Below are 27,380 nucleotides of genomic sequence, written 5' to 3'. Positions count from 1 at the left end.
GCAAACAGGTGAAGTGACTTGTCCAGGGTCACACATCTAGTAAGTGTCTGAGGCTGGCTTTGAGTTTAGGAAGATTCAGTCTTCCTGATTTTAGGCACAGTGCTCTATCCACTGCACCACCTAGCTACCCATCTATCTACTTTGTTCCCAAATCTTTGCTACCATAAAGAGTGCTGCTATAAATACCTGAGTATAATATAGAGGACCTTTCTTTCCCCATGGTCTATGCATAGTAATGAAATCTTTGGATCAAAGGGTATCACAATTCCAAATATAGGATGAAAATGTCCAATTAGTTAACTATAAAACTCTATAAAGCACAATATAAGCCAATAAACATTTATTAAATGCCTAGTCTTGTAGACAGCACTAGTGTGTATTAGACTAGGGGGAAATAAAAATATTTACATTCAGTCTCTGCCCTCAAGACACTTAAGAGTCTAATAAGGTTATGATAGCAACATGGACGGTGCTAACAGACAAGTAACATGATAAGTAATTAGAGAGAGAGAGAAAGAAAAGCGATATGGGAAGTCTGAAGGCAAAGACTGTTACCCTTGGTGGCTCAACAAAGGATTCCCAGAGGAAGTGGTATTTAAAGTGGGCTTTGCTTTAAGAAATGAGAGGGATTCAACTTGGTTTAGAAGGGAGAATTTCTTGCTACCACAATGAAAGAAAATGTACATAAGTGTGGGAGGATAGCTGTAGCTTACAGATTCCTAATTTTCTCTGGAATGGCACTTTTTGGGGGTGGTTCTAGCTTTTTATTTTTATTTTTAAAAATCAAATTAGCTGCATATCCCACCAACCTCCTTAGTCTTTTTTTTTTTAATTAAAAAAAATTTTTTTTAACAGTTTGCTGATCAGAAACACCAGCACATCTCCTGTTTGGGCAGGAAGGAGGGAAGGATGACACTTTGAGCTGATTTCTTTGGCCAAGGAAATGGGATTTGAATTTCAGCTTTAGCAAATCCTACAAAGGAGGGATTTTAAACCATGAAACACCTTTTTGGCCGTTTCCCACAAGCAAACCATTCCCTCTAGAGTTTTGTAATTCTTGTCAGGGCAAATCCAGTTGAATTCAGTAAACATGATTTATTAAGAAACTATTATGTACAAAGCACTGGGCTAGGTCTGAGGGGGGAGAGGAGGAGGTAGAGGAAAAGAAAAGGAGAGAGAGAAAGAGAAGGGGAGGGGGAAAAAGGGAGAGAGGGAGAAATAGAGAAAGAGACAGAGACAGAAACAGAGAAGGCCCTCCCCCTCCCCCAAGAGTTGCTTAGCTCACCCAGAAAGGATGCAGGGCAGAATATAATTGTATTCTGATAAATATACCTAAGGGGAAGAGAGCCTGGTGCTGGGAGCTAAGCAAGGAGGCTGATGCCTGAAGGGTTCACTGCAGATCTAAGGGAGAAGGGGTGAGGGAAAGTTGAGCTCTCAAAGGCTGAGCAGCAGGAATGTTGGATCCTACTATCTCTCGAATTGAAGCAATTTTCATTCTGAACCTGTTAAATGCTACCTAAATATACATGGTAGGAAAGGGTGTGCATACAACAAGGGTTCCAGGACAACCGCTCTGGGCGATAAAATCCTTATTCATCCATTCAGTCATTTTCAGTTGCGTCTGATCTTCATGACCCCCCACTTCGGGTTTTCTTGGCAGAGATGGTGTTTGCCATTTCCTTCTCCTGCTCATTTTACACAGGAGGAAACTGAGGCAAAGTGAATTAAGTGACTTACCTGGGGTCACACAGCTAGTGAGTATCTGAGGCTGGATCTGAACTCAGGAAGAGTAGCTAGTTGCCAGGTCTCCAAAAAGATTTCTTTAAGCCTAATGCTGGAGAGGAACAACAGACAGCACACTGCCCCTCCAGGACCAAAAAAATCCCAAAATGTTCTTCTCAGTGATACAAGAAGTCTCCTTACTCACCTTCCGAGAAGGAGATGCTTCTGCCTCCTTGCGACCAGGCTAGGCTGTGCAGGCTTTTCTCCAGTCCTTCCCTCCCAGCCCCACCTGGCCATCCCTGCTGCTTTGGTCTTTTGTGTCCTCAACTGTTGTCACTCTCATTAGACTGGGAGAGCCGGGACTAACTGGTCTCTTGGCACCCAGTGGGTGCTCCCCAAATGCTTAGTGATTTCTCATTTCCACGTTATTAGCGACTTACTTTTATTCTCTGTGCCATCCAACTCCAACATCAGTCGGTCGATTTTCCCCTGCTCCAGGACAGTAAGTTTCTGCAAAGTAGAAGAGAGGTGAACAGTAGGGAAGACAAAGTTCCAGGGTCTGTGGTCTGTTGCAGTGACAAAATTTTTGGCTGGGGGGAGAGCGGGAGAGCTTATCAGAGTTAATCAGACCAGCTGACACACCTCTAAGAAAAAAATCTAAGAGGGAGAAATCAGTAAATCAATTGTTCATTAAGTAGTCAATGAAAATCTCTAGCACATGGGAGCACGTACTCCTGCCTCTGCTTTTACTGCTATGGCTCAAGGTGATAAAAGTTGCCATTTGAGTATTTCTTGTCAAAATTTTCCTTCTTTTTACTAAGAAGCATATGACAAATTCTCAGGGATTGTCAGGATTATCTCTGGGAATAGAGGAGGGAGATTTGGGCAGAAATGGGCACTCCCTCCCTCCTCCAGCCCCTTTCTATGATGTAGTAGTTAAATCTTAGGCAGTCAATGGAGGATAGTGCTTAGCCTATCAGCCCCAACTCCCAATGCATTTGAACCCAGGTTTTCCTCAGGGCAAGCTCAGAGGCTATCTGTCAGGAATAAAGGAATCAAGAAACACCGAACATCAATGTGCCCAGCCCTGTGCCAGATATTACAGAACAATGGAGCACAGCATGCTCTTTGTCTTCAATCTGTTTAGAGCAGAGAGAACATTTTGTCACTTTACTTCCTTCTACTTAGCTGGTGGCTCCCTGGGCAGTGCCCATCTGAGGGCTGGCTGCTCCCCCAGCCCTGGTGAGCTCCCTTGGAAATGAATTTTTATCAACGGGTAAAGAAATATTCATTCTTATCACTCTACCACACTGGGATCCAAATATATTCAACATATCATTCCGTTTAATTTTTTTCAAGTATCTGTTAGGATTCTTACAAGGTGCTAAGTGGAATTGAGGAGACAATGGTTAAATCTAGTTTAATATTGATTTAACCTTACAACAAATAATGGTTTCCTAGTGATATAATGATTGGTGTATACTCAATGTGGAAGATATATAAGGAAGAGCTGTCAGGGCCAAAAAGGACAAGCGCACTAGAAGCTTTCTGAGGCTGAGACAGATTCATTCCATCTTCCACCTTTGTTCTGGCTGGAGGCTGAAGCACAAACCTTTGGATTCAGAGACACTGGGAGGGAGCTAGAGCAGAAACTGGCAGAGGCAAAGGACTAGTGGCAGGACCTCTCCGAACCAAGGAGAGAGACAGGCCTCTAAGAAAGCTAACCAGGCTGCAGGAAAAGAGACAAGACTTGGAAAGAGACAATAAAGCTTTGATTTGGACTTTAATCCGTAGCTGCACTAGTGATTGTGCACTGAAAGGAAGGCTACTCCCAGAAGCCCCCCCAGAAACCTGCTCCTGGAGAACACTGCATTTTAGAGAGGAATATTACATTCTGGAGCCAGAAGGTGGGACCAAGAACCTTCATCTGTGACCCAGAAATTAGGGTGAGTACAAGGAAACTTTGTTAAAGGGCTAAAGTAGTATGTCAGCTGAAACGGGACAGATGTTTAAAATACAGCCTTCTTTTCCTCTTCAAAGAAAATGTGTCAAAAGCTTGGTCAGACTGATAAAAAATCAAGGTTTAATTGTAATTTGGGAGTAGATCATTGATCTTTTAGAAACTACAGTACACATCTCCTTGGTTCTCTATGGAAAAAGAATTGGATCTAGAGGAGTGGAAATGAGTAGGAGAGCAACTATGTCAATTCTACAATGAAAATGGACCTGATTCAATTTCCAAAGACACACTTAATACATACAATTTAATACAACTGGCTTTAGGAAATTATATAAGTGTTAGGATGAGGAAAAAGAAGAAAGAGCCAGGAGGGGGAGGTGCCAACTAAACTAGGTGAAAAGGAGGAAGAATCAGATAAGAATGGAGTTAAGTACAATTCTGAATGTGGTGCTTCACAGCAGGAGAAATTAGGTCATTCCCCATCCCCTGACCTACCTCCCTCAATTAACCCTTCATGGGTGAAGGGAGAAGGAAGAGGGGAAGAGGCAATAACACAATCAGCTCCTCCTATGAAGTAGCTTATGACAATATTACAAAAGGCATTGGTTAAGGCTAAGAGAGAAGGATAGGATGTATCTGATTTAAAAATAAATGCATACCCTGTGATTGAAGAGCTTGATTCTTCAGGTCAAAAAAGGAGAAGATATACTCCTTTTGATTTGGAAAAAAATCACAGATTTGAAAAAAGGTTGTACTCTTTATGGGGCTACATCACCTTATGTTAAGATGTTACTAGATAATTTGGCTTATGAAATCTTAACCCAGAGTGATTGGAAATCCACAGCAAGGACATGTTTAGAACCTGGACAAAACTTGCTGTGGCTTTCGGAGTATCATGAATTATGTAGGATTCAAGCCCTATACAATAAGCAAACTGGAGTTATCATACAAATCACCTTTGACCAACTAGCAGGTAAAGGTCAATATGGAGAGAATTCAGAACAGATTAATTACCCACAACAGCTTATGAACAGATCGCTGCTGCTGCAACAAAAGCTTGGGATTCTCTCCCAGAGAAAGATGGAGGTAAAGCCCTCACAAAAATAGAGCAAGGTCCCAATGAACCCTTTGCAGATATTGTGGGATGTTTGCAAACAACTGTCATAAGAACCATTGGAGAAAATGCAGCTACAAGAATTATGATAAGACAACTGGCTAAGAAAAATGCCTAGATATTAGTGTTGGATTTTTTCAGGGATCCTCCCATCTCAATAGGTCAGAATAGGTGAAATAATTTTTTGGCATTCAAAATCTGATATCTCTACCTCTTTTAAAAAGTTGTTTTTATTTTTATTTTTCTTACGAGAGAAAGAAAACTATCAGGATTTGGAATTACTCCATTATATTATTATGTATTAGTTAAAATAAAAAAAGGCTCCTACCTTCTGAATCAGGGCTGGGGCAATAATTTGGTTGATATTCTCAATAGCTTTTTGAACACCTGAAAAAAAGGCAATGAAATCACTGACATCAATATGTAGATGTCCCAAAGGGAGTTCTAGAGTTGAGGTGAACCTAAATATGCAAGCTATTTAATGATACCTTGAAATTCCCCAAATTTCCTAATCTGGGTGCTTTCATCTATGAATGCTAAAGATAGTTATAACCAAACCGATGACTATGATCATTTGGGAATGCCTTTTGGCAGGTTAGTTTCCAAAAATGTTTCCTGGAAACATCATCTCCACATAAACTAAAAAAACCATTTACTAAACTGGGTCCAAGTAGTTATCTGGAACTCATTAGCTTATTTAATAATTCTGCAAACACTGAGATGAATGATTGCTGGCAAAAGAAGGAAAAAAAAGTGAAAGGGGAAAAGAAATCATGCCCAGGAGAGATTGTACAGGGCACAAAGCAAAGAGTAATGGAGAAAGGTGAAATCTGCTCAGGTCTCATTGAAAGTCTTCAGGCAAAGGCTACACAAACATTTCCAGAACTTCCAGTTCTTCACTGAACAACAGTTCATTTTTTAACTTGGGCAGCTAACTTCTTAACAGAGACTTACAGAGCTAGCCCATTCACCTTTTGTCTTGCTTTTTATCACGTATCTGATCTTTCTGACCACAAATGTCCTGTATCATATCTCTCACACTACCTGTCTGCAGGGCTTCACTGGTAATAAGCTACACAGCCTTTTTATGCCCTCCTCTGGACTTAGGGACACTTGTAATTTCAGTTCTTTGGAAACTATGGTGTTCTCCGATTTACGGTCACCCACTTGCTTGGAGTACTGGAATTGAACTTGCCTAATCAATTGCAAGTGCCCGTCTGAACAATAGGCATTCTTCACCCATTTAATTTTTTCTAAGTAGTCTGAAATACATTATATCTATTGTTTTTCTCTGCCTCTTGTCCTCCACCGAGATGACTTAAGTAAAGGAGGCCATTCTCTGCTTCAATCACTGATTGGGTGTTGCCTCAGTCAAATTCCGACCTTTTAAAAGACTTTAGTTTAAAAAGGACCCGGTTTCCCCCTGCCTCCAGGGTCATCTCCAGTCCTTCTCATCTCTAAGTTGCTACTGGACCCACATGGCTCTGGAGGAGTGAATGAGGCTGGGGACCTTGCACTGTCCTCCCTTGCTTCAATCCAGGTCATGGCAATACCTCCCTATCTTAAGAGAATGAAGGACAAACAATGGACAACAATGTGGACTGAGAGGCTGATCTCTTCTGAGGAGTTTATGGTACCAAGAATGCACCTCTGACTGCCGGAACTGAATATGGATCTCAATGTAACATTCTTACTTTTTGTTGTTGTTCGCTTGCATTTTGTTTTCTTACTCATTTACTTTCTTTTTCTGATCTGATTTTTCTTATGCATATGAGAATTGTATAAATGTTTATACATATTGGATTTAACATATTTTAACATATATTGGATTACTTGACATCTAGGGGAGGGAGAAGGAGGAGAAAATCTGAAACACAAGGCTACGTAAGGGTCAATGCTGTCAAATTATCCATGCTCACATTTTGAAAATAAAAAGCTTCATTAAAAAAAAAAAAAACACCTTTAAAAAAACAAACAAAAAGAAAACAATCTTCTAACATAAAACAGTAGAGTAGAAAAGGCTTGTGATTCAAAAGTCCTGTGTTCTAAACCATACTCTGCCTACCTTCTACAAAAATGGTTACATGGGGCAGCTAGATGGCACAGTGGATAGATTACCAGCCCTTAAGTCAGGAGGACCTGAGTTCAAATCCAGTCTCAAATACTTAACACTTCCTAGCTGTGACCTAAGTCACTTAACCCTTGTTGCCTCAGCAAGAAAAAAAAAAAAAAGGTTATGTTCTCTGCTAATATGGATTCTCTGTCAACACACTTAAGTTTGGAACTCTCTAAATTTGTCACTCTGGAACAAAATCACCATTGCCTTGCCCTAGTGAAGGATAGACAAAAATATGTTCAAAAGGTTCTTATGTAATCAACAAATATTAAAACATGTGAGTGATTTTTTTTTGAGGGAAACTTCATTTATTTTCAATTATTTTTTATTTTTAATAGCTTTTTATTTACAAGTTATATGCATGGGTAATTTTACAGCATTGACAATTGCCAAACCTTTTGTTCCAATTTTTCCCCTCCTTCCCTCCACTCCCTCCCCTAGATGGCAGGATAACCAATACACATTAAATATATTAAATTGTAAATTAAATACAAAATAATTATACATGACCAAACTCTTATTTTGCTATACGAAAAGAGTCGAACTTTGAAATATTGTACAATTAACCTGTGAAGGAAATCAAAAATGCCGGCAGGCGAAAATATAGGGATTGGAAATTCAATGTAATGGTTCTTAGTCATCTCCCAGAGCTCTTTTGTTGGGTGTAGCTGGTTCAGTTCATTATTGCTCCATTGGAACTGATTTGGTTCATCTCATTGCTGAGGATGGCCAGGTCCATCAGAATTGATCATTATATAGTATTGTTGTTGAAGTATATAATGATCTCCTGACCCTGCTCATTTCACTCAGCATCAGTTTGTGTAAGTGTGAGTGATTTTTTTAAAGAAAGCATGAAATAAAAATAAATTAATGCAAAAAAAAAAAAAAAAAAAAGAATGCACCTCTGGTTTTAGGAACTAGTATTTTTTGGTTGATGATCTGTATATGTTCTAGCCACATTCCCTTCTCCTCCTTTTTTTCTTCAGTCTTCTGTGCTTGTAACTTTTTATGTCAGTAACTTCTACTTCTAGTGAATCAGGCGAGATCTTGCCCCACTACATAAAACCCTTAAACTCTAAGCCCCTGCAAACATGGAATGATGGTGGACTTTGGATCACTTTTACAGAGTACTGAGTCTCTGATGTTGCACACCTAGAGAAGGAAGAAAATCTTTTCAGCTATGCACAATTTATTGAACAAAGTGGTGGTTAAAGGCACAGTGATCTTCATGCACACAAATCATATCAGGTTTGCTGATGTACTCTAAAGGACCTTGGAACATATAACTCTATTTAATGACAACTACACTTATGTAAAAGCAGTACTTTCCAAGCATTCATCATAAAATCTGCCAGAGAAGACAAGCCAGGAAAGAAGCCATCAGAAAAAAAGCAAATTAGCCAAAAAGGACCCTGGGCCCACCCCTCAGGTGCCAGGGACTCTTGAGGGACAGAATCTGGCTAAGGTCAGCCTGGTTGGGAGAGCTGCATCCCAGGACACTCTTCAGTCTCCTCCTTGTGCTGGGATTGGGGAGGTTTGGGCTGAGGGACTGAGGGTACCAGCTATCTGAGGAGTCTGTGAGGGAACCCAGGAAGAGCAGCGTCATCTGTTACCATTGTGGACATTTTATGTTTTTCTTGGCTAGGTCCTTCCCATCAAGTTCTATATCTTTCGTGGATGCTATATTGTTTAAGTCTTTATTTGGTCTTCTTGTGGTTTGGCGCTTTTATATTTTTAAAATATTCCTCTATTTCTGGTTTTGGTAATACATCACCATGCAGAGTCAATTTTCAGTACTTTTTAATTTCCTGGTTTTGGTGTGATTTCACCTTGTTCATTTACTATTTTGTTGATATGATTTTGTGCTCTCTGGACAAGATTTCTGAACCTCCAAGAAGAGAACCAACTCAATATCACAGCTCTGATTCAGTGGATACCTGTGGGAACCACCCTAGAAGCTGGTATTTTACCTGTTAGGGTTTGCCAAGTGCTGGACACACATTATCACATTAGTGTTTTACAACATGCCTTCTCCATGTTCAACTTCAGAGGTTCCCTGTCACCTCCAGGATTAAATACAAAGTTCTCTTGCCTGACATTCAAAGCCCTTTATCACCTAGCCCCTCCCACCTTACCCCTACTTGCCCACATGTACTCTTTGATCCAGTGACACTGGCCTCCTGTCTGTTACATGAACAAGAGTCTTTATCTCTAGGCTTTAGAATTCTTTCTGGCTACCCTCAAGGCCTGAAATACTCCTCTTCATAATCACTACTTACTGGCTTCCTTCAATCTCAAACCTCACCCTCTAAAGAAACCCTTTCTCAAATAGAAAACTGGGAAAAATTTTTTACATCCAGTATTTCTGATAAAAATCTTATTTCTAAAATATGTAAGGAATTGACTCAAATTTATAAGAATACAAGTCCAATGATAAACTGAAAAAGGATATGAACAAATAATTCTCATTTCTAGTCATATGAAAAAATGTTCTAAATCATGACTGATTAGAGAAATGCAAATTAAGACAATTCTGAGGTGTCACAACACACCTCTTGGATTGATAAGATGACAAGAAAAGATAATGATAAATGTTGGAGGGGATATGGGAAAACTGGGACACTGATACATTGCTGGTGGAGTTGTTCCTTCTCTAAAAACTCCTTGATTCTCTTCAAGCACAGCTATTCCTAATCCATGCTTTCTACCACCTGAAAGTACAATACACTCAGGACTCTTGTGTTTTCACCGAACCAACTAAACAAGAGAACTACACTTCTCCAATCAGATGGGCTGTAAGTATTCCTTGTATATGATATTTAACTATAAACACCTCTGGCTCCTGTGTCCTCCACATCTGAAATATTCCCATCTTCCTTCTCTAAAAACCCCTTGATTCTCTCCAAGCACAGATGTTCTAATTCATACTCTCTCCCACCTGAAAGTAAAACACGCTGGGTATTTATCTCTGAACATGGTGTTATCTCCCAACAGAAAGTAAGATCTTTGAGGGGGGGACTGCTCTGTTTCTGTCTCTGTGTAGCCAGTGCTTCGTATACATTTGCTGAATTATACTAGCACATACTAGCATGATTGTTGATGACCAATATGAGATTAGGACTGAAAAATGACCCTTTCTGAGACAGCAGGCACATTATGGAAGCCCTGGAGCCATGCCTGATAGTTTACATGGGAAATAAAGTGGATTAGTTCACCATTCTATGAGGTCACAACTTTTGACAGTCAGTGGCTCTCAATGTTAGGCCTGTGCAGTGAGCATGATCTGGGCAGTTCAGTGGTGCTGGGAATAGAAGGCTAGATCTCTGCCTCAGAAACTGTTTATGTGATCTGGGAGTCACTTAATGTCTAAAAGTCTTAGTTTCTTCCTTTCTAAAATGGGGATAATAGAAGAACTCACTTTCTATGGTTATGAAGAAACCCAAAGGAGATCTTTTCTGCAAAGTACCTTGCTTAAGCACCTTATAAATGCTAGCAATTATTATTATTATTATTTTAGAGTCCTCTGGTAAATGAAGATAAGACAGTTGCCTCTGTATGTATATGTGTGTGTGTGTGTAGGTCTACAAATCTCTTTGTGGAATAAATGGCATACAGTATGAATGCCTGGTCTACAATGATGTTTAAAAGATCCGATGAGAACGGATTTAGAACCAAAACAGGTTTTAGAATTCACTGTATTCAACCTCTCATTTTACAGATGAGTCTCAGAGAGTTAAATGATTTTTCCCAGAATCACAAAGTAATTGTTGGAGGCAGGATTGATTTCAGTCTTCATTATTTCCAGTTCAGTGCTCTATCCCTGCTGTCACATAACACTGAAGACGTTTTATGATCAAATGATGTCCAAGACTAAGAATCAGTAGACTGAAAGCTTCTTGAGAGTAGGAGCCATTTGTGCCTTTATATTTCAAGGGCCTATCAAAGCATCCTTTACATAGTACGTGTTTAATAAAAATGTCTTTTTCAGAGCATCTTTATATATGTAAGCAAGGGGCACATTTACTACCTGATCACATTCAAAGGTGGTACATAGTGATCAAAGCACTGGGCCAGGAGACAGGAAGAACTGAATTAAAATCCTGTCACAGACACTTATTAGCAATGTGAACCTAGGCAGGTCACTTAATCGTTCTGTAAAAATAAGGATAATACAACAGTTACTTCTCTAGGTTGTTGAGAGGATAAAATGAGGGATCTGCAAAGCACTCTGTGAAGCTTAAATTACTATGTAAAGGTTAGTTGAGATTCTTATTGACTGAATCCATTTTTTGCATTGGTAGTAATTTTTGAAGTCCTGTGAAAAGCCACACCAATAACACCCATGACCCTAGCCTGTCAATGACCGCCCCTTCTTATCCCCCCAGACATCTTGTTAGAAGAAATAACAGGAAGAGCCTGAGAGAAGTTCAGAAATCATGTCTTGCACAAAGCCAACAGTATGGCCTTGATCCTTCAGCATCCTTTGGAATGCTGAAATGAAAGATGTGACCAGATCGTCCAGAATCTAATTGCCTCATAAACACACACCTGTGTTGCCTTTATCGATTCAGGTAAACTTTTGCCAAGTAAGCACAGATGCTAGACTGGAGAGCCTGAGGGTAGTTTTATACAAGGAAAATAGGGACAACCAGAAACCAAGGTCATTTACCAGCTGAGAACTCATTAATAGTCAGACCCATTCTAGGAACTTTAAACTTGAGTTTGGTTCCTTCCAATAGGCTATCCCTAAAAAAGACTTTTTATGGAGTACCTTTCATAGTAAGCAAGAAATGCCTGACCTTTGTATTCTGGGTGCCAAGTTAAATGTTCTCATTAAGAGACAGATAACTTTCCAGGCAAATTATGAGAATCATCATCATATCCCTGAAATGTCTTCAGTTTATGATAATTCTCTGGATGTGGCCAACATATAGAGTAGATCAGGAAAAAGCACAGTGAATGCAAACACCCTGTGTGTATCCTAGTCTTATCCACTCAAAAATGGTAGTGATTACTGCAGATGATGTGGGGGCCTCTGACATGGCAAAGTATGGCAGTTTTGGGATTCCTCTGGAAACATCTGTGGAATTACACTCTACAGCTCTGAGTCTATCCTCCTCATCTAGGCATAAAGGGGATGACTGGCTGCAAGATGGTGATAAATGACTTCCACTAATGGCTAAAAAAGAAGGGACATGAATGCCAGAGACCTAAGCCAGGAAGACCTAAAGCTCCCACTTGGAGAGTAAAGACTTAGGAATTTATAAATGTCCTAGTATCATGTAAATAGTAAGAGACTTCATATGAGGTATACTTGAATAGGAATCTACTCTCTGCCACACCTACTATGGGGGACCCAACCCAGTGTTTGTGTGAAGACCTCTAGTGAAGGAAACCTGTTCCTCACCCGCCTGCCAGGTGGCTGCTCTGGGCACTGTTCTCCCTGGCTTATACGGGTGCCAAAAGTGAAGTGTCTTGCCAGAAATCCCAGAACTAGGAAGTGTTGGGCTCTCCTGACTCCAAGCTCGGCCTTTGTTCCACTATGCCCCACTGCCTTTGATGGCAGCTACTAAGTCAAATTAATGGGCCCCAGGTCCTCAGTCTTGACTTTAACTGTCTAGCCCAGTATTTCATGAATATTAACAACTCAATTTATGCAGCACTCTACAATCTATGGGGCACTATTCTTAGAGCAATTCTGTGAATTTAAGTGCTAGCAGAAAATTGTACTGAGCTTATCTTGTACCATCTGTGGATAGTGAAGGGGACTTGCTCAGGCTCAGGTTCTGCCGAAGCTGGGATTGAACTTGACATTCTATACTCCCTGCTGCTTCTCTACTCTCTAAGTGCCATGTACTCCAACAGGAATATTCTGGAAAGTATCTGAAGATTCTGAAATCATAAGCTAAGAGAAGCATGAAAAGCTAGGAAATGCACGTCTTCTACCGAGCCTAATAACACCTCTATGTTTGCCATCAAGAGCAAGTGCCTGGGGTTAGGCTCCTCCTATGTACAACCACAGATAAAGAGCAGGTGGAATCAAGAGGAAAAGCACCCAGTGCTATAGGGGAGGATGTGAGGAGAGAGGACGTGGACAAGTCTTTTACCTTTTCCCAGGAAGTAGGTCTCATCATTGTCTCGAAGTTCTAAGGCTTCGTGGGTGCCAACAGAAGCACCACTGGGCACAGAAGCTCGGAAGATACCTGGATAAGGAAAAAATAGGACAGAGGAATGAATGGAGATGGGAGGGCAGCCAGCATGGCCATCAAGACCCTAAGTGGGTTGTTTCCTCTCCCACCCACAGAAGGAATGGTGAGTGACCTGGAAGCCATGCCCTATAAGGAGAAATTGAAAGACCCAGATATTTATTTGGTCTAGAGAAGATTCAGGAAAGGAATACAATAGTATTTGGAGGACTGCTATATGGAAGAGGCATTTGGGGGGGGAGGTTTCCTGTGGAACTCCGGGGGCAGAACACAGAGCAATGGACACAAGTTTGAGAAGCAGATTTCACCAGTGAAGAGTTGGATCCTCTGTTCTAACCAATCTGAACAAGAATTTCCCCTTCAACGTCATGGTGACCATGAGTTAAACTGGCTAAGGGGCAGAATGATCTGGCCTGACCAAGGGCTGGCTCAGGTCCAGGACAGCATTGAATAAGGCATATAGGGGTTTAAGGGAAGCACTGAGATCATCTGTTTTGCTCCCTCCTTAACTCCTGCTCAGGTAACAGTCTAAGGATTAATGAATACTGCCAGAATATATGAGAGATAATTAGGAGATGTTGAGGTTATGGCTAAAGCTAGAGTGTAAGAGATCCCAAACAGCATGTGTTTAACATCTCCATGAACCAAGTCTGGAGGAGAGAGGGGCAGAGGCAGAGCACAGGTTGCCAGAGTGTTAGTTACTAAGGAATAAGAATGAACAATTAAGGTGTAATATCCAGGAGGGACCATTGAATGGCTTTTGGGAATGGAGAAGAGGGGAAAATGACTTAAGATAATGTCTGCCATTCAGATATTAATGGGAAGACCCAAGACTATACACCACATAAATCCATCTTCTATACTTTTAACTTGTGTTACGTGTCAATAATGGACTTAGATAAATTCAAGTTTAAGTTCCTCCTTGACTATAGGAATGGGAAAGGGGAGGAGGGTACAAAATATATTACCAACAATAAGTGGTCACCTCTAGTGAGAAATAACATCTTATTTCCCAAGGAAATCCATTCTACTTTTGGGAAGCTCTAATTATTAGGAAGTTTGTCTTAACACCAAGCTTAAAACTGCTTTTTGAAACTTCCACCCAATGAACATTAAAAATTATTTTTACATGTAATTGGGGAAAAATAAAATAGTAAATTAAACACACATACACCCCCGCCCCCCAAAATACTCTTCCACCCATAAAGGGGATGACTGGCTGCAAGATGGTGATAAATGACTTCCACTAATGGCCAAAAATAAGGGACATGAATGCCAGAGACCTAAGCCAGGAAGACCTAAAGCTCCCACTTGGAGAGTGAAGACTTAGGAATTTATAAATGTCCTAGTATCATGTAAATAGTAAGAGACTTCATATGGTATACTTGAATAGGAATCTACTCTCTGCCACACCCACTATGGGGGACCCAACCCAGTGTTCTAACCAGTAGCGCCATGCAGGAAGAGCACAACCTACCTTCCACACAGCAGCACCTCGATTGAGTATCATGGTCCCCAACGTCTTCTGGCCCATTGGCTAAACATCATTGGTCTCTTCTGCTGATACTCTGATCGTGTACTCACATTTTCCTATATGAGTTTTCTTAAAATGTGGAACCTAGAACTAAACCTAGTTTGTGGCTTGCCCAAGGCTTGGTATGGTAAAACAATACATTAAGTCAAGTTAACAGCATGTTAATAAACACTGACTAAGTGCTTACTAATATTACTCGACATGTTGCATTTATATGATGCTTGAAAGGGCTGTTAAGTCATTTGATACTATCTATGGGCCAGGCACTGTGCAGGGCACTGAGGATCCCTCCCGCCTTCATTCTGGATATTCATTGTCTGTCTGTCTGTCTGTCTGTCTGTCTCTCTCCTATCCTCCCTTAATAGCATTTCATTTTGTTCCAATTACATGTAAAGACAAGTTTTCAACATTCATTTTTCTAAGATTTTTGAGTTCTAAATTTTTTCTCCCTCCTTTTCTTCCCTCTCCTGTATCTAAGGCAGCAAGCAATCTGATCTTGGTTAAATATATACAATCATCTTAAACATGTTTTTGTATTAGTCATGTTATGAAAGAAAAGTAAGAAGTTAAGGAAAAAACCAAGAGAAAGGAAAAACAAAAAAAAGTGAAAATAGTATATGCTTTGATCAGCATTCAGTCTCCACAGATGTGGAAAGCATTTTTCATCCCAAGTCTGTTGGAATAGTCTTGAATCACTGCTGAGAAGAGCTAAGTCTATCACAGCTGATCATCACATAAACTCGCTGTTGCTATGTACATTCTTCTCTTGGTTCTGCTCACTTCATTCAGCATCAGTTCATGTAAGCCTTTCCAGGCTTTTCTGAAATCAGTCTGTTCATCATTTCTTAGAGAACAATAATACCCCATTACATTTATATATGATATATCTTTTAATGTTACATAAAATAAAAATTTTTGTAATGCCCTATCACATTGCTGACTCATGAAGGTTTGATATAAGAAAAAAGCAGGATGGTGCAGGTAAAGACCACTGGATTTGGAATTGGAAGATGTGGATTCAGAACCTGGTTCAGCTTCCTTGCTATTTATGTGACACTGGGTAAATCATTTAATCTCTGAGAGCTTGTTTCCCCCACCATAAAATGAAAGAATGTACTGGATAATTTCTAACTTAATCTTTCAGCTCTAAAGCTAAGAACTCTTAACATCTACTGGTCATCCTGCCATCTAGGGGAGGGGGTGTGGGGGGGTAAGAGGTGAAAAATTGGAACAAGAGGTTTGGCAATTGTTAATGCTGTAAAGTTACCCATGTATATATCCTGTAAATTAAAGGCTATTAAATAAAAAAAAAAAAAAAAAAAAAAAAAAAAATAAAGCTAAGAACTCTCTAACAACTATGGAATTATTCTCTAAGAAAAAATTTTCCCTTTCTTACTGTAAGGTTTCTGGTAGAAGCTGGATGGGGCAATAATTGGTGCAACTATAAAGGGAATTCCCATTCTTGTTCTGCTTGGCCTGGTAAGTGAACAGATCAATAAAATATTATCTAAAAATAGGATTAGGATTTCTGAACCACCACAGTTTAAAATACAGGAATGACATGATCTTGGAAAGGATGAAATATACTTAAAATTTATTTGTGTGGGGTCTTGCAATTTAATTACAAAAAGACTCCAAACTGAAAAGGAAAAGGAAGGGAGTTACACTGCTTATGAAAACCCACCAATATGGGCATCATTTAAATGCAGCTAAATATGTAAGAAAGAAGAGCAGCAGACATTCAGAAATCATAGGAGACAAAAATCTAAGAAAAAAGCCACCAGTAAAAACCATGGTGTTCCAGTTGTTTATATATGTTTAAACAAATCAAGTATGAATAGCAAGTTAGGTGAATTAGAGACCATGATGTAGGTTGACTTCATAAATATTACTGAATGTTGGTAGGATGAGACCTATGATTAGAATTACTTCTGAAAGAAGATATGTCATTTAACAGCTACAAGGGAATGAGGATCAAATATGTTAAAAGGAAGTACTCCTGTGGGAAAATCCAATAACAAGGACAAGGGCAGAGCCTGGTGGACGTGATCTGTTGTTGTTATTTGTCCTTTATTCTTCAAGACACCCTGACATCAGGGAAGGGATGCCATGACATGCAAGGTCTTCTATGGGTCTCAGTCTAAGGCAACACCCAATCAGTGATTAAGGCTAGGTAAGATATGAGGCAGAGAGAAGGGTCTCTTTTACCCAATCATCTGGGTAAAGGATAAGAGGCAGAGAGAACAACAGATTTCACAGTATATACTACATGGACAGAGGAAAAAAATACATAAGGAAATTAGGAAAATGATTATAATTTAGCATGGAAGGATGATATATTAAACAATGATCCAGATTTCTTTGACCACAGCAGGGCAGTTAATAACTTTTTGAATCACTTAATAACAATTTTATCTTCAAAAAGCAGAGGAACTAAGAATGAATCTGATTCTCACTAATGAAGTAAAAAAAGTTTGCTGGGTTGGAAATAAATACATCATATGAAAAACTTAGAAATAATCTGTCATACTCTATAGACTTTAGGAGAACAGATTTCATTGGGTTCAGAGAAAACAGGGATAGGGATCTATACCTTAAAATTCTACAATGGATGTCAATCTAGGTCTGGGAGAAATGGGAATCTGTAAAGAATGACATTCTGAATGGAGATACAAGAGGGAAATAATTCCAATGAGGAGGGAAAAGAGGAGATGTGAATATACAGAAGAGTATATTTTTGTTCAAGTGTAGATTTAATTAGATAGATAAGACTCCAAGTTCCATTCCAAGAAAGAGATTCTGTGTCTCACATATGATCCAAGATATAAGAAAAAAGTGATGGAATCTAGCTCCCCCTCTCACCCAGGAACAGTACTGACTGCAAGGCTGTTGAACTATGTTGCTACCAGCTGAGAGGCTCCCTCCGAGTGTCAAGTAAAAAATATGCTCAGTTTTGCTGTCACACAGTCTTTTGGCTCACTGTGAGATTTAAGTTTATGTTATTTGGCATAAAGCTTTCATTGATGAAGATTTCTTAAAGGTCCTATTCTGATCACTATTCTACAGGGAATAATTAGCACTGAGATTTAAAAGCTTCCACCACAGAGTAAATGGGAACTATAGAGAAAGCCTGAGGGGTTCAGAATAAAGATAACGAGGAAGAAAGGGAAAAGTCTTTTCAATGAGGAGAGTATTTATTGTTCCCTTATGAGCAAAAAACCTCATTCTACAGGCATGTGATTCTTAAGACTTTCCTACAGTGCTCCCTTTATAACTGAAATGTACAGTTGGGGCTTAAGAGGTCTATTTAGTCCAATTTTCTACTCTACAGAGAAAAACTCTCTATAATATACTTGGGATAGGTGGTCATGAAGGTCGAGGATGCAGTGGAAAGACCTCTGTGCTTGGAGTCAGAAATGTCTATTTATATCCCAGCCTCAGATACTTCCCAGTTGTGTATCTGGACAATCATCTAACCTTTGTCTATCTCAGTTGGCTCAGAACAGCATCTCCCTCTCAGGGATCAGGTTATGATCATATTTGTAAAGTGATCAGCACCTTCACTTAGCTTTTGCTTGGACACTTTGAATGACCATCACTAACAAAGTTGTCTATTCTAATTTTGGACCAGCTTTGTGGATTCTTCCTCTGCTATGTTCACATTTATAAAATATATAATCGCAGGAAAATAAGCTTGGGTTTTCTCTATATTTGGAAAATTCTTATTAAAGAACAGTTAAAAAAAATTTTTTTTTAGTCTGGACCTAAGACTTCATTAGTTAAGGCAACACCTGGCACAGGATCTCTCTCTATAGACCTCTAATTGCCCAAGAGCTGGGTTGTGTCAAGAGGCAACTGCCAACATATTTAACAGAATTAAAGGGTCTATAGCTACCCACTTTACTCCCCTCCTACTTTTCTCTCTCTATCTCTTGATTTAGTTTCACACTCTGACCAAAAAATAGTCTCACATCATGAAATGAGTTCTAGCTCTCTCAAAGAAGTGATAGAAGGCATATGCCCAGAAGAACTGACTCTTTGAGAGTACCTACTTTAGGAAGCTGGCTTGACCCTGAAAGCAATCATAATGAAGGAGTAGAAGATAGATTCTCCTGTTAGTAAAAGGCACAGATTTAAGGACTCTATTTTGGTAAGCAGGAGGGAAAGAGGTAGGGGAGAAGAAAGGGAGGCTTATAGAATCCTGAGTTGGAAAGTCATTCAGTGCAACCCCATCACCTGATTCATGAATTCTCTCTTTACCATCTCTGCCAGGCTAAAGGCTCTTTCTAGTTAAGTGAGAGAACTCACAGTGGGGCAGATTCAGTTCTCTCCAGGAGGCAGTATACTCAAATATTATTCAGCCTAGAGACTGTTCCCTTTAGTTTTTCACATATAAAACAGTCAGTTCAGGAGGCAGCTATAAATTAAGAAATAGGGGACTACAAAAAGGGGGAGAAATCTCTTTGAAATAACAAAAAGGATATCTTTAAGAACCCTCGACCCTACTATTTCCTGGGAACAACATGGACACTTTCTCTCCTGCTTCCTAAAAAGAATGGCAGTGGTTATAAAGTTTCCAGAGGAGTTGTTTTGTTTTATCTCTGTGTCCCTACTCTCTGGTTCCAAAGGGATTGTTTTCTTCTCAGATGCTTCCAACTGGTGCAAAGGGAACCCTAGTTTCTTTTTTCTTTTCTTTTTTTTTTTTTTTGCTGAGGTAATTGGGGGACTTAACCAAGGTCACAGAGCTAGGAAGTGTTAATTAAGTGTCTGAGACCAGATTTAAACTCAGTTCCTCCTGACTTCAGAGCTGGTCCTCTATCCACTGTGTCACCTAGTTGCCCCAAATCCTAATTTCTTAAAGGTTATGCCAGCAGGACACACGCTCTACAAGGCATTGCCACATTAAGAAGGACCAGAAGCAGATCAATGAGCAGGTGCATTGTGAGGAAGAAGTTCTCGCTACAAAGCTGGCACTAGGTAATGAATTTTTGGCCAAAGTAACTCATGAATACCACCAACTACGGATTATGATCTGCGTCAGGGAAGGGTGCATCCACGCCAATAAAATCTGGTGTTTGATGGGAGTAAGAAGATACAGAAGTGAATGTACACTAGGAATTTGGTCTTGTACTCACCCAAGCTTTTCCTTCTTTCCTGCTTGTTAGACAAAGCACAATCCAGCTGGCCCTCTCACTTCTGTCCACATCTATCTACTCTGAATAAAAGGGTTTCTCCACAGTATCCAGAACACTTGCTTGTTTGATCACTGGAGAACACCAGGTTAATTACCAACCAAGCAAATGAAGGCCGCATTGGGCAACAAATAAGTGGATTTGCACCTTGGAGACATTTTTGAGGTAGAAGATTTTGATCTTCCCAGCTCAGCTCTTTGTCCCTAGGAGCCGTTCTGTGCCAAGTTTAACGTACCTGGAAGAGGGCCTGGGGATCAGGAAGGCAAAGGGGGCATGCACCTTTATGAGTGTGGAGATCAACCTCAACTGTGGGGTTTCCACGAGAGTCCAAGATCTCCCTGGCAATGATCTTGATAATAGACATGGCGAAGTTCTGTGAGGAATAAAGATGAACATTTTAGCACCCACCATCTCCATTCAGTCATTTGTCCGACAAATATTTGTGTGTTGGCTGTAATACAGGTACTATGTGAGGCTCTGTAGAGGATACAGATTTATACAAGATATGGTTCTTAGTGTAAAGGAGTGTAGAAGAGGCAAACCACACATACAAATATCTCTGATGTAAGGCTGGCTATGGTAAGATCCATGAAGAGCACAAACCAAGTACTGTACCCACTTAAAATCTTACAGGTACCGGAACTTTACATGTAAAACAGAACTCTTATCTTTTGGCCAAAACCCACATCTCCCTGAAGTTTTCTACTTCTGTTCAGGGTCACTAAGTTAGTTACAATGGATAAAGATTGAAAAGATAGAGCTTTTGGCTTGATGTCAGGAAAAAATATTACTAATTTTCCATCTGTTCTATGGGTTCCTCCTCATTGGAAATATTCAAGAAAAATTTGGATGACTTGGATAATTAGCTTTTAGAGATATAACAACCTTTGTGAGTAGAAACTGCATCACTGATCTCCCAACTGGAACTGGCCAGTTAGGCAACACAGATCCTTTTCTTTTTCTTCTTTTCCTTCCCTTCCCTCTGTCCACCTAGTATATCATACCCTTACCTGCATGCTTTGCCCAAAGGAAAGTAAGTGCTGATTACTGAAAACTTGCAAATATCTTGGGGTTCACTGGCTAGGATCATGCCTTAAACCCAAATTGCTCTGGCTCTCATTGATTGACCAATTATAGGTCCCAGGCCACAAGCCACTTGGAACTTGATTGGCTCAGAATGAATGTAAATAGCAATTGTTTTTGTTTGGGCCAGAAACCCTGACAGGGTTCTTTCCCTCCCAGACTAATTTTTTTTTTTTTTTAAAACTAGACAGTTTAAGGCCATTCTCTGCTTCATTTCTCACTCTGCCTGATTAGGCATTGTCTCAGTCAAGCTGAGACTTTTAAAGACTTTAGCTTAAAAAGGTCAAAATCTTCCACTGCATCCAGAACCATCTCCTGTCTTTCAGGTCTATAGCTTGCCATTGGACCCAAATGGCTTCAGAACAGAAAGTGAGACTAGTGATTACACAGCCCTCCCTCACTTAAATTCAATTCACTTGCATGCCATGGTGTCATCTTTCTGAGGTGATGATTTTCTCAGCGAATGAAGAACAAACAGCAAGAACAATAGCCTAATATGTGCTAAGTGCTGAGGATTCTCCCCCCTCCCCCCAAAAAAGAGCCAAAATCCCTGCCCTCAAGCTCACATTCTAAACAAGTTATGTACAAAACAGAAAATAATTACCAGAGGGAAAACACTAGAATTAAGAGTTATTAGGAAAGGTTTTCTGTAGAAAATAAACAGAGGGAAGGGATTAGAATCAAGAGAGACTGGGAAAGTTTTCCTGTAGATGGTGAGATTTTGACTGGGACTTGAAGAAAGCCAGAAGGCAGAAATGAGGATAGAGCTTTCCAGGCCCAGGGGGCAGCCAAATGAAAATGCCTCAAGCTGGGAGATAGAGAGTCTTGTAGGAGGTATATAGCAAAAAGGCCAGTGTTAGTTAATGTGTTGCAGGATACAGGAAGATGGAAAGATAGGCAGGGGCCTATCTACAGAGTCTCTCCCCTTTTTCCTCTTCTAGTCTTCTCCCCTGCAGAGAGTCTCTCCCCTTCTTCCAGTCACTCAGGGTCAAAATTATGGATTAATTTTCACCTCCTTTCTCCAACCTATCCAATAGGATCTTCAGTATCCTAATCTCATCTCCCTCCAACAAATCCAATCACTTGCTAAGTCTGGTCAATTCCTCTTCAAAATTTCTTTCTACTTCTATAACCACTTTAATCATCACCTCTACCTACAAGTTTCATAATTAATATTCCTGAATCTAGTCTCTCCTAACTCCAGGAACACAACCATCAAATTGATAGCCCTAAAGCGCAGGTCTGACCATGTCACCCTTCGGCTCAGTATTACCTCTGCCCCTCTAGGATTAAATATAACTCCTTTCTTGGGCCTCTCCCAAGGGGACTCCAAACCACAGACATCAGCCTTATCATCAGCCTCCCCTTCACAAAATGATCCCATCAAATTAGTTTTGATTTCCTCAAACCCAACAAGCTGTCTCCTAGTTCTGCTTTCGCTCAGGTGGCTCCCCTGATCTAGAATGAATGAAAGAGCATTTATAAGCATTCTGTGGCAAGCATTGTACGTGGACATACAAGCAGAAGCAAGCAAGACAGCCCTTAAAATCAAGTAGTGGAAGATGAAACCTTAGAGGGAGTGGCTGTTGTTGCTGTTTGTCCTTCCCTCTTGAAAAGGATCAATAACATCACAAGTTTGATGATTTGACTTGTGGGTAAATTGGATCTGATTGCGGCAGAACTGGGAGATGTGCTTTGGAAAGGGATGTCAGAGAGAATGGGGAACTGAATCACGGGACATTGACTGACATATCCTTACTAGTGTTGATTGGAATATTTTTTTCCAAAATAGAGTTGGAAAGGAAGGAAACACGCCAAGAGGTTACAGGTTTCAGACATCTTGCCTAGGCAAGAGAAAATGAACTGCTCAATAATCAGTGGCTAGAAACCCAGCCATAAAACCTTCTGTTTTCTACACACATGGTGCAACCGGTAGAGTGGAAGCTCCCTGAGGGCAGGGGCAGTTTTTGCTTTTCTTTGAAGAGTCTGGCACACAGCTGGATGAAAGTAAGGGCCTATTTAGGTAGAGCTAAGAAGTGGTACTTTTTCCTCAACGCCATTTCTTAAAATTGGTAGCTCCCTTCAAAGCGGAGCTCAAATGCCATCTTTCAAATGAGACCTTCACCGAGTCCCTCAATTACTCTTTATATGTATTTGTATGTATGATGTTTCTTCAAATAGAATATACATTTTTTAAGAGCAGGGATTGTTTCATTTATTTTGAACCCTGAATACCTAAGCTAGCCGTATATAATAAGTAGAGAATAAAGAATCTAATAAGTAGACAATTAATTGAAGATAGTTTTCCAGATTCCCTCAGTTGTTCGTGCCAACTTTCTACCCTCATCCCTGAGCTTTTATACATATATATTTCTATGGATACATATATAAATCTGTATATGCACACACTTGTATGTATAACATGCCCATGTGTATACACACATCTATTTATGACACACACGTATATTTTGTTTTACTGGTTCTATGAAACACTGATACTGGAAAGCCCCATGGAAGGTACCTATAAACACTCAAAAATGCTGAGGAGACCAAGCGGATGCAGAAGACCAAGCTGGTAGCCCGATGACGTCAGGCTGGTAGCCCGATGACGTCAGGCTGGTAGCCCGATGACGTCAGGCTGGTAGCCCGATGACGTCAGGCTGGTGCATGTACAAGCTACAGAGCTTGTCTAACATACCATCTCCCCTCTAGGCGCCTTTTCAGGGGCTTGGCCCGAGTGAAGGCCGAGGTTGCTGGGGCCGTTACCTGGACTGTAAGAGAGGTCGGGGCTCCCTGTTTTTTTGGCCCTAGGGTCTATAACGTGCCTTGTAGGGTTGAATGAATGAGCTGAAGTCCCGGGAGCCTTCCCTTCATCCTCCGCCACCGTAATCTGTGCGGATCTGTTCCCACACACAAGGTGCAACCAGCAGAGGGGAAGCTCCCGGAGGGCGGGGCGGTTTTTGCTTTTCTCTGAAGAGTCTGGCACACAGCTGGTGCTTAATAAAGGCTGGCCTCTGGCAGGGCCATCCTTACCTGGTCTTGAGGCTTCGTGGCCTTCACGCGGAAGAAAAAGGCTGTGGGTGGGGTGGACACCAACAGGGGCGTTAACTACGAATTCATCTTCCCACAAGTCCCTCTCTCTGTCTCCCCAAGAATGGGCCTGACCAGCCTTTCTCCCGCCATCATCCCCGAGCCACGCCCTCCCGGGGCGGGCTCCTTCCTCCCCTCCCGCAGCTCTGCTCCTCTCCCCCATATTTCCGGTCTAGGCTTGGTGGAGGGGGAGGTACTTTTTTAAGACACCGCCCCTATCACCTATTTGCCAATCCCCGGCGCCATCCGCCGCGTCCTCCCTCCCCATTGGTGGAGCGGGAAGTCCCTCTCGCCCCGACCTCCTGAGTGGGCGGACAGCTCAGTTCACGTACTCTGGCTCTGACTGGCTTCCCGCGGGGCTGAATGCTTCCTTGGTCCAAAAGCTCTCCTATGATATCCTGGCCCTCTTCCCTTGTTCCCTTCCCGTCCCGACCCCCCGGGACCCCTACCTCCCTGGTCTACCCCCTTTGCCCTCGCCTTAGCTACCCTTCACGCGGACCCGATTTCCGTTCTAACGGTTCGGGCCGCGTGGGGGGGGGGAGGGGCGGGACTGCGTCTGATGCGCATGCGCACCACATCCTTGCTTTGGGGTGGGGCCATGGATGGTGATGGAGAGCTTCTTGCGCGTTGGCTCCCAGCCAGGGCGAGACGGATCGTAAAACATTTATTAAGCGCCTGTTTCGTGCTTAGCCCTAGGAGTACAAAGAAAAGCAAAAGACAGCTCTTTCTCTTTAGGAGCGCACTGTGACAACATGCAAACAATATGTGCAAACAAGATACAGAAAGGATACATGGGAAGCTGTCAACAAAGGAAAGAGGATTAATTAGAATTAAGAGGGATTGGAGCAGACTTGCTGTGGAACGTGGGATTTTATTTGGGATTTACGGGAAGCCAGAAAGAAAGCGGAGATGAAGAGGGGGATGGAGGCGGAGGGCACTGAAAGGGGGATTTGGGGACATCACGGTTTAATAATAATAATAGCTTGTATTTATAAAGTAACATTTAGGGTTTGTGTAAATCAGTTGAACCTCACATAATCCTGGGAGATAGATACTGTGACCCTTCCTTTAACAGATGAAGAAAACGAGACAGGTTAAATTGCTTCACTAAGGTCACTAAATATCTGAGGGAAGAGTTGTTCCTGAGTCCTGCTCCGGAGCTCTCTACTCTACTACCTAATTTTAGTGGACATAACCGTATTAGGAAATACTTAGAATCTAGTGAGTAAGATTAACATTAGAAGGACCAGGCTCATCAGATGATGCAAATTTTAAAATAACTTTTCTATAATTTGTACAAATGGATGTTAATTACAAATAATTATAAGCATCCTAAAGAGATTTTTTTTTTTAAGGGAAAAGAACTTATTTGTAGGGAAAATATTTATAGCTCTTTTTGTGGTAGCTAAGAATTGGAAATTGAGGGGATGCCTATCAACTGGGGAATAACTGAACAAATTGTGGTATATAATTATGATGGAATATTATTGTGCTATTAGAAATAACAAACAACATGATTTCAGAAATACCTGGAAAGACTTTTATGAACTGATAGAAAGTTAACTGAGCAAAACCAAAAGAACATTGTACATGGTAACTCAACATTTTGTGATGATCAGGTTTGATGGATTTACTATTCTTAACAATGATTGAGACAATCCCAAAGGACTTATGGTGGAAAATGCTGTTTTTAAAGAACTGATATCTGAATACAGAGAGAAACATACTTCTCTACTTTCCATCCTCCTTTTTCTCCTTCCCTCCTTCCCTTCCCTTCCTTTCCTCCCTCCTTCCCTCCCTTCCTTCCTTCCCTCCTTCCCTTCCTTCCTTCCTTCCTTCCTTCCTTCCTTCCTTCCTTCCTTCCTTCCTTCCTTCCTTCCTTTTTTCTTTTCTCTCTTTATTTCTCTCTCTTTTTTTAGTGTTCTTGCACAGAATAATAACCAATATAGAAATGTTTTACATGATTACACATGTATAACCTATATAGGATTGCTTTCTGTTCAAGGGAGGAGGATGGAAAAAGAGGAAGGGATAGAATTTGGAACTCAAAACTTAAAAAAAAAAAACCCTGAAAGATGAATGTTAATTGTTTTTACATTTAATTTGGGGGAAATAAAGTATTTAGAAAGTAATTACAAACAGTTGTAATTTGACTTTGTAATAAGAATATTCATCTCACTATCTCTATTTTCTTTGCCTTATAGATAAAAAATATGCACTGGATCAGCCTGGTACTTCAGGGCATTATTAAATTCTGATCCTCCTTAAGGAAAGGTCTCAGAGCTTGATCTCACTGATATAGGGTACTCGCAGTTGAGGAAACTGGTTCTACTAATGGAGGTTGGCATCTTCTCAGCAATTTATAATCTTAGGGAGTTGTCTATAACATTGAGAGATCTAATTATAACAACAACAATAATAAATAGCATTTATATATCCTATTAACATTTGTAAAAAAGCTTTACAAACGTCTTCACAAAAACTCATGAGGTAAATGTCATTATTATATCAATTTTATAGATGTTATTTTATAGATATTATTATTATACCAATTTTATAGATGAGAAAACTGAGGCAGAAAGAGGTTAGATGATTTTTGCAGGGTCATATGGCTAGTAAATGTCTGAGAGAGGATTTGAAGTTCATCCCAACTCCAAGTCCAGAGCTCTATGCAAGCTTGAATCTACCTGCCTTATTCCTTACTCTTTCTTAGTATGTGTTAGAGACATCACTCGAATCCAGGTTTTTCTTGGCTTTGAAACCACTTTTCTAGCCACAATGCCTGATAGGGAAGAGGAATTAAGTAAAATAGGAAACTACCAGATTATTCAGGGTTAATACTAGCCTGTGAGCCACTGTAGTAATTAATTACCCACTCAACTGAATCTAGTTTAATCATTCCTTGTATTATTTTCCCATCATGAATCATGAAGTTGATTTGCGGGCACTTCACACTGCCCATACTGGAGGTGATGGAAAAGTTGCTAATTACTGCTTTGATCTTCAGCAGCTAGCTTAGTGTTTTATGTGAAGTAGATGTGCAATAAATGTTAATTGAACTGAATCCTCAAGCCTGAATGACCACTTATTGGAGGTAATACAGAAGGGATTCTTGGTCAGGTATGGGTCAAATTAAATGACCCTTGTGAGCTGTTCAGTCTTTGAGCTTGTCAGTTCAGCCCTTGCTTAATGACCTTAAGTGAGAGGGGAACCCACTAGCTCCTGAGGCAGCTCATTGTGCTTTCTGAACAGCTAACATTGATAGGATATTTGTCCTCGTATTAAGATTACATCTGCTATTTCTGACTTTCACTGACTTTCATTCATTATTCCTAGTTTTGCACTTCAATGCCAAATAGAACA

General features: G+C 40.5%; 1 protein-coding gene across 5 annotated transcripts in view; it reads right to left on the bottom strand.

Moving 5' to 3' along the window:
* Positions 1 to 24,548, bottom strand: part of LOC100925341 (enolase) — a 32,756-nt gene extending 8,208 nt beyond the window's left edge. Inside the window, exons 1-6 of one of the 5 annotated variants that reach the window (XM_031962921.1) lie at positions 24,350 to 24,548; positions 23,961 to 24,001; positions 20,080 to 20,217; positions 13,020 to 13,115; positions 5,125 to 5,183; positions 2,163 to 2,232 (exon numbers count right to left, since the gene is read on the bottom strand). In XM_031962921.1, coding sequence (XP_031818781.1) covers positions 2,163 to 2,193 — 31 coding nt within the window. In that variant the 5' untranslated portion in view covers positions 2,194 to 2,232; positions 5,125 to 5,183; positions 13,020 to 13,115; ... (1 more) ...; positions 23,961 to 24,001; positions 24,350 to 24,548. The other 4 variants (XM_012546031.2, XM_031962922.1, XM_012546032.2 and 1 more) reach the window with 4 other exon arrangements.
* Between the last annotated feature and the right edge of the window lie 2,832 nt (positions 24,549 to 27,380).

Source organism: Sarcophilus harrisii, chromosome 3 (genome assembly GCF_902635505.1).
Source record: "Sarcophilus harrisii chromosome 3, mSarHar1.11, whole genome shotgun sequence".
Classification (NCBI taxonomy): Eukaryota; Metazoa; Chordata; class Mammalia; order Dasyuromorphia; family Dasyuridae; genus Sarcophilus; species Sarcophilus harrisii.
This window is presented reverse-complemented; position numbering and strand designations above follow the sequence as displayed.